The 8,040-nt window shown below is 41.5% G+C and overlaps 1 protein-coding gene across 2 annotated transcripts; it reads right to left on the bottom strand.

Moving 5' to 3' along the window:
• Positions 1 to 98: 98 nt before the first annotated feature.
• On the bottom strand, positions 99 to 7,186 carry LOC115449317 (ATP synthase subunit beta, mitochondrial). 2 transcript variants are annotated; one of them, XM_037443345.1, is made up of 15 exons: positions 6,953 to 7,186; positions 6,374 to 6,497; positions 6,080 to 6,275; positions 5,806 to 5,998; positions 5,210 to 5,287; positions 4,744 to 4,908; positions 4,238 to 4,375; positions 4,029 to 4,126; positions 3,561 to 3,659; positions 3,049 to 3,207; positions 2,612 to 2,734; positions 1,875 to 2,087; positions 1,310 to 1,429; positions 590 to 661; positions 99 to 232 (listed from the first exon to the last, which is right to left on the bottom strand). In XM_037443345.1, the coding sequence occupies exons 1-15, from the start codon at positions 7,002 to 7,004 to the stop codon at positions 128 to 130; spliced, it is 1,935 nt and encodes a 644-aa protein (XP_037299242.1). In that variant the 5' UTR covers positions 7,005 to 7,186; the 3' UTR covers positions 99 to 127. The 2 variants fall into 2 exon arrangements, with proteins under 2 accessions (XP_037299242.1, XP_037299241.1); XM_037443344.1 differs by having other exon boundaries at positions 4,744 to 4,926; positions 6,953 to 7,185.
• Between the last annotated feature and the right edge of the window lie 854 nt (positions 7,187 to 8,040).

Below are 8,040 nucleotides of genomic sequence, written 5' to 3'. Positions count from 1 at the left end.
TTCCATATGAATTACAGCAAGGCCACACTTTAAAACATAATCAATACGGCATATTGTATTTTTATTGGGCACTATTTCTAGGAGGAAAACAAAGATGATTAAAATAAATCCACGTTTAATAAATATGTTATATGCTCTTCGCGAGGTCTTGCGCCTTGGCGACCACGTCCTCGATGGTGCCCACCATGTAGAACGCAGACTCCGGGTAGTTGTCCATCTCGCCGGCTAGAATCTGTACGAAGTTTTTTTTTTAATAGCTTTGAATGAAGAGACAAGTTTGCCGTTCGCCTGAATACGACCGCCCATAAACAGTAGAAACACCATCCAACACCTTGAATTATAAAGTATTGTTTGGTATTCCACTGCGCTCGCCATCCTGATACATGAGATGTGTCTTATTATGTCCAGTAGTTACATTGGCTACAATGTCCTCCAAACCGGAACACAATAGTGACCACACACTGCTGCTTGGGGGCAGAAAGAAACATTGCGGTAGTAGGTACCTACCCAGGGGAAATCTCTCGTATGAGATGCCTACCATCAGTAATTTTACTAGTCTTAGATTACTGAATAAAACAATGCCCCTTACTTTTTTAAATCCCTTAACAGTATCTTCCAACTTGACCAGCTTGCCGGCGTGTCCCGTGAACACCTCGGCCACCTGCGATTACACCACGTAAAAAAGTTCAATCACGCACCGGAAGTTTTTACCTTTACTGGAACCGCTCCAGTATCATCAAGGGCTCCTGCTAATGACTTATCATAAGTGCAACAATGTTCGCCTACGCGATTAATAAAAAAAAAAAATTATCAATGAGTTGAGTTGAATGAGCAGCTCCCTGCTTATTAACTCCAGCAGCACGGGAGAGTTCATGTTTAAGCTTTTAAAGCCATATTAGGTATGTAGACCATCACATTGTGTACCTTTTTTGTTTCTCAGGGTAGGTAGTGATATATCACTACAGCCCAGACCTTACAGGGATGGGCGATTATTATTTAAGGATCGCCGATGTTAAGACCTGACGTTGTGATGGAAGCTGTCAGGCGACTGCCGGACCGAGTCCCTAACACTATACTATACACATAATGCACGCCAATACCAACTAAATCTCAGCGGTGGCCATGGTTGGCGCATTACGGACGATTGCGGGGTTCCTCTGATGGAAAGCGTTGTCATATTTAGATTGAAGATTTAAGAGATAATTAGACAATTAATTGTAATTAATCTCGTCAAAAAAGTAACATTATTTATCAGTATGTACTCACTAAAATAGGGTAATATATGAACCGGATAAAAATGACCACATACTTGAAACGGCTGCGAGAGGAAGCGCTGTATCTTGCGCGCCCGCGACACGGTCAGCTTGTCGTCCTCCGACAGCTCGTCCATGCCCAGGATCGCGATTATGTCCTGCAGCGACTTGTAATCCTGGCAAATATAGTTACTATTCTTATCAAATGGTCAAATCAAGTAAAGGAATATGTAATTAATTTAATATAGGTATTGCTAGAAGGTTATTACTCGTATCACACTATCATATATAAAAATACAAAATAAAAATACATACATACATAATTTTATTTCTTCTTCCCTGCCAGCCCGAGCTGGCTTCTTTGTTTACTAAGTATGTTTTTCATTTATTTTATTGTCTTTGTTTATATAAGCTAATCTAATTAAGTAATAATTGAATATTCTCATGTACCTTGACTTATCATAAGTGCAACTATGTTCGCCTACGTGATGAATAAAGCATTTTTATTTTATTTTATTTTTATTTCATATAAAAAAAAATGAGTCTTGGGAATTAAACAAAATGTTCTCTTGTTGAGCTATATTTCGCCTTGAGGCATATGATTTCCATTAAAAACCCAACCTGTAGTATCTTCTGCACTCCTCGTGCCACGTCGTAATGCTCGGGGCCGATGATGTAGGGGTCCATGACGCGCGAGGTGGAGTCGAGCGGGTCGACGGCGGGGTAGATGCCCAGCTCGGCGATGGCGCGCGACAGCACCGTGGTGGCGTCCAGGTGAGCGAATGTGGTCGCCGGCGCCGGGTCCGTCAGGTCGTCCGCCGGCACGTACACCGCCTGCCAAAATAGGTCGGCTGGCACACGGGATTTATTCACTTGCGGCCTTAAACGACTTGAGGCTCCAGGGCAAAGCAAAAAAAAACGACACGAGGCCCCGGGTGGAGCAAAAAAGTTTCCCCGGATTTAACAGTTTCGTCGGCAAGATCGTAAACACAGGTCTCCAAGATACCGCGCGCGGCCCCTGTATGCGCGAGGTCCCTGTACGCGCTAGGCCCCTATAAGAGCGAGGCCCCAGGCGGTTGCCCGATTCGCCTCACCGTAACTCCCTTAGATTGTGGTATCAAATGATTAATTAATTAATGCTAAATTAAAAATTTTATCCTGTTTAAAAGCAAATTACAAGTATTATTGCCTAAAAGATGTATGTAAAAAGATTTATGCAATTTCCGTCAACAAAAAAAAGTGAAATAGTTTTCTTAGAGCTATAGGGGAGCTTTTCGCCCCCATTTCTAAAATCTACCCTGTATATCGATACATGATCATTGATTAAGTTATGGCCAAAGTAAATCTAAGCACCGCACTTGCACGCTGGTGATGGAGCCGGCTTTGGTAGTGGTGATCCTCTCTTGCATGGTGCCCATGTCTGTAGCCAGCGTTGGCTGGTAGCCCACCGCCGACGGAATGCGTCCAAGTAGGGCAGACACCTGCGTGACACGCGGCCGATAAAGCGCGGGAATCCGGAAATACATACAATTTACTTTTGTCTGCGTAGTTGGAGAAGAGAACTAGCTACTATGATTAGATTGTAGGGTTTTGTGCCAAAAGTTGTCTAAAAAACTGCACTCATAAGACTACAGTTGTGTTTAATTGGAAAAGGGTAATACTACTAAACAAAACCAAGACAATAAAAAGCTATAATTACATTTCATTTGCATGAAACCACGTAACGGCATCTACATTATCTAAATTTGCTCTAAGAGAGTTGTTTATCCATAGTGTAAGCGAGTGAGCGTGTGACCTCCGAGCCGGCCTGCGTGAAGCGGAAGATGTTGTCGATGAAGAGCAGCACGTCCTGCCCCTCCTGGTCGCGGAAGTGCTCGGCCACGGTGAGGCCGGTGAGCGCTACGCGGGCGCGCGCGCCGGGCGGCTCGTTCATCTGCCCGTACACCAGCGACACCTGTCGGGGTGTTTACTGCCTTGTGATGCTATTGTATTGTGGTGCGACTACCTACTATACCGAGGTCTGGAGTTTGATCTCGGTGGGGGAAGAATTATATTGGATTTTCCTGTTCAGTTTTAGCAAAGTATATTAGCATGCGTGTGCGTGCGTGTGAGTGCGTGCGCGCGTGCATATATGTATTGTGAAGACGAAACTGGTTTGGTTTTAGAGTTATACAAAATTAAACATATTGTGAAGAAGGGGAATTCCAAAAGCGTATAGGCAAATTTAATACAGGTATATTTCAACGTAATTAGTACATACAAAATACTTAAGTATGTAATGGATACGTCCATACGATGAGATCTAACCTTAGAAGTTTTAGGGTCGTCAGTGATGACGCCGCCCACTTTCATTTCATAATACAAGTCGTTGCCTTCACGCGTGCGCTCGCCGACGCCGGCGAACACCTGGCAATAAGGTTACCATTGATAAATGAGGGAATGCCTGTCTAGGCTGCTAGAAAAACCTGTTTTTTCAAGGTCAATATTTGTCTAACGTAAGAAGCTGTAGGTGATAGGTAAAAGACAATAAACAATACTTTATGATGACAATTTTTTTTTCATTCAAGAAAAAAACGACTGACGTATTTCAGGGGACATTTGTTTGAAAAATACTTATCTCAGACTAATGTCGGCCCCACGCCCGTAAACCTTAAAACATCCTGTCATAATATGGCAAACCTACAGACGAAAGGAGCTTTTATTTTGCCATAAAAATATGGACTGCTCAAAAAGCAAATTAAAGGAAATTATTTTTTCAAGAAATTTATAACATACGGAGAAGCCTCCGTGCGCCTTCGCGACGTTGTTGATGAGCTCCATGATGAGCACAGTCTTGCCCACCCCAGCGCCGCCGAACAAGCCGATCTTGCTGCCTGCGATCAATATAATACCACACCCTGCATCTTATAGAAAATTTATTAGCTATGGTTAAGTACTTCCAAAATACAATATCCTCCACGTCGTGCCGCGTATGTCCAGAATACCTTTGACGTATGGGGCGAGCAGGTCGACGACTTTAATGCCCGTGGCGAGGATCTCCTGGTCCACCGACATCTCGACGAAGGTGGGCGCTTCCGCGTGGATCGCCGCGTATGTGTCTGTTTTGATGGGGCCGCGTTCATCTTAAATGAGATACAGGGAGATCAGTATATTAGGGCTCTTCGCACACGAGTCAATATTCACACTCGGCTCATGACGTGGCATCGTACCTACTTGTCATTTCTAAAGTAGGTGGATAGTTATAAAAAAATGCAATTTCGCGTATATTACAATTACTTACGCCGCAGCACATGTATGCAATAGCATGACATCTTCTATAAATTTTTATATTATTGGTTTTCTCATCACCCATGCCGCTACCAGCGCTGCTGCCCGCACCGCCTATTGTAGCCGAGCGGTTAGCCTTCTAAAACTGTTCACAATCTACTGGTAAAAGTAATATGCCAGTCCCTTCGTACTATCCATCGCTCCACCTGGCGCGAGTGCTCACCGATGGGTTCCCCGATGACGTTGATGATGCGGCCGAGCGTGGCCTGGCCCACGGGGATGGTGATGGGCGCGCACGTGTCCACGACGGGCTGGCCGCGCACCAGCCCCTCGGTGCCGTCCATGGCGATGGTGCGGCACGTGTTCTCGCCCAGGTGCTGCGCCACTTCTAGGATCAACTTCGGCTCTAAAGGAGTTTACGTTTAAAAATTTGACACGGCGTGCCAATTCGGTTCCTAGTTGATTCAGATAGTGAAAACGCCAGGCTAGAAACGTGTGAAATATTTTTAAAAGTAATTTATTTGAATGCATTTTTGTAGGAAATTTCACTAAAGGAAGTCATGGTGGCCCTTCAAAAATGTGCCTGTAAAAGTAGTGCGGCATGTATTGAAACAGATTGAGCCGATGCCACTGAGTAAATAAGGTACCTACTTACGTAATAAGGAGAACGGCTTTAATTAGGATCTCACCGCGTCCAGGCACCACGAGAGCGTTCAGTATAGAGGGCAAGTGTGCGTCGAATTGCACATCCACCACAGCTCCGATCACTGTCAACAACATTTTACACCTAGTATTTGAGGACTATTATATAATTTTCAATAATATATCCATGATGGGCGGTCTACCGCAAGATAGTCCATCTGAATAGGTACCATCGCTTTATCGATTGCTGCTGCTGCGCATCCACAGACTTATCACCGAATGTCTAAGGATAACGACTCACTAGCACAGTAATAATAATATAATTCAAAGTTTTGACAGTGTTTAGAAATATTCACGTCGGTTAAAACATCAAGCGAGCGGCTTTCTTATACCGTGATTAATTTGGTTCTTCACATGTACTGTTTTTCATGAAGATTTTTATGTAAACAATTTTTATTATATAGGTATTAATTTCGAAATATTGTACCTACCTAATTATACACACACGTGCGTGATAGTAGGCGAGCCTGTTGCCAATCCTGGCATGAATTCCAGATTCTGAGCGGTAATGCCCAATGTTACTTTACACGATCCGAGATACGAACACGATTGACTTCAGACCGGTAGTTGTAAAATATTAAACCTGCAATAATTCTGCCTTTTACTCCGGCCGTGGGCTTAGCAACCTTGCCCGGGGGACCTTTCCCAGCGCCGGCGCTTTCCTTTGCAGCTCCTTTCTTAGCGTCTGTACCGCCTTCTTTAGCCGGCTCCTTGCCACCTTTCTTCATCGGGCAAGATGTGTCTTTCTTATTGCTTTGCGTTGATGATGTACAAAACTGCAATTTAAGTTAATTATTTTTATATCCATATTGTCACGGAAATACAAACGACAATAAGTAATAATCCTTAGTCCTCACGGTAGACTTCTGTATAGTGATATTGTCGCATGTGGCTGTCGCCATTGGCCATGGTTTCTTCTCCAGAGCTGGCACTACGCGGTGCGAGCATTTCTGCGCCGGGGGCCTCTTCAGCGGGACTATCTTGGCGTAGCTCTTCGGCTTTGGATGCTGTTCTTTATATTTCTTTACTAGACTGGACGAAGACTCTTGATCCCTGCAAAAAAAAATGATAGAGTTAAACATTTCTTATGGTTATATTAAGTAGGTACAAATACAACAGTATAATTTAATAATAGTAACATCTAAGGTTACCTTTTGAGTGGTGAAATTTTTGCCTTTGGAGGTGTTTTCGATGACTTATTACATCTGTCACTTTGCAACAATATGTTTGACTGTCCGTGTGAAACCCCCTGCTTTGTATAATACAAAGGATTAACTGAAAAAAGTGCAAATAGTGAGCAGAAAATTATGTGTTTTTTGCCTCGAAAAGAAGTACACCGTTTCAACGAAAGCATACTGAAAGACCTTGATTCGACTCCCAATGCGAGCAGCACTTAAGTTTATCTAACGTGATTTGGACTAAGTCCCAGGCTATATTGTCCTAAAAAGTAATCCAGATTTATTCCGTAACGTACACAAATTATGTTCAAAAAAGACAGCTAGAATCTCACAACCTAAGTAAGTATATAATTAATTTTCCAGGCAGCGCGGTATCGAGTCTACCTGGAGATATCTTACTTTACTTCGGACCTGGATATACAATCCTTGAACTTGTAGACTGAGCCCAATCCTAAGAAGTGGCGCGACCTCTGCCGCGACTGCCTCTAATTATACAGATAGGTATCTACCTAATTGTGAATTAAATTGAAAGTAAACGAAATAAATACCAACCTATTTGAATGCTTCGATTAAAAGCTTTATTTATTTTCATAAACATTTTCATATTTGTTTTCTCTTCGAAGTAACGAACAAAATAAGTTTCCGTAATATTGTAATGCTCTTTGAAAATATGTCTAAAATTATTGACTTTTAATTATGTACTTTTGTCAAAAATACCATTACGGACAGCTCTGATTAACGTAGTGCAAAGATAAAAATATGCAGTGGTTGTACTCTCTTTGGATGTTACAAACGCTGCGATTCCTTTTTTTTTTAAATAGTAATATTAAAATATCTACCGCTGGACGTTAGCTAATAAACTGGTAGTGCCTTATTAGATTTAATAATTATTATTTCATAAAATCATGCATAATACCTATCTATATAAGCAAATAATATTTCAATAGTTGCATAGATTGTAAAAATATTGAATGTGTTAACGGAACATTATCGCGAGGTGATGGTGTATCGTGGTTTATGTAAAGTAAGGTCGAAGGGGTTAATTGTGAAGGCAGGTGCGATTTCCCACGGTCGACTCATTTCCACCACTGTATTACTCGACTTCTCCACATTATGACGCTTGTATGTTCATACAGAGCCTAGAATTTCTACATTGATGGTGATCAAACCATTTTATTGTTTCTTATTTGGATACCTACTTGGAATAATACGTTACAAGGATGTAAACCGCTGCAAACCGTTCTACTGATAATTATATTCTACATCAATTTTACACAAAGGGAAGCTGGCAGGTATTGGCTTATATGGAGACCTTTCGCCACTGCTACACTCCTTATAAGTCGAATATATTGTTGAAATAATATTATATATTCTTATAATTAACATAATTGAAATGTCTTAGTAATTATTTTTTTTTTTTTTTTTTTTTTTTATGCGCTTGTTGTTTTACCGCTGCTGCACCCGATGCGGGGCACCACTCACTTACTTACTTAATTTATATAAATTGATCTCATTTTATCTAAAAAAATTTTGTTTCCCTTTGGTTATTTCTTTTCTTTGGCAACCATGGCTGGCATGGCATTTAAATACCAATGAAAGTTATTATTATTATGTTATTATTATTATTTTTTTTTTTTTTA

This window comes from Manduca sexta, chromosome 26 (assembly GCF_014839805.1).
Source record: "Manduca sexta isolate Smith_Timp_Sample1 chromosome 26, JHU_Msex_v1.0, whole genome shotgun sequence".
Taxonomy (NCBI): Eukaryota; Metazoa; Arthropoda; class Insecta; order Lepidoptera; family Sphingidae; genus Manduca; species Manduca sexta.
Note: the sequence above shows the minus strand (reverse complement) of the source record. Positions and strands in the feature narration are given on the sequence as shown.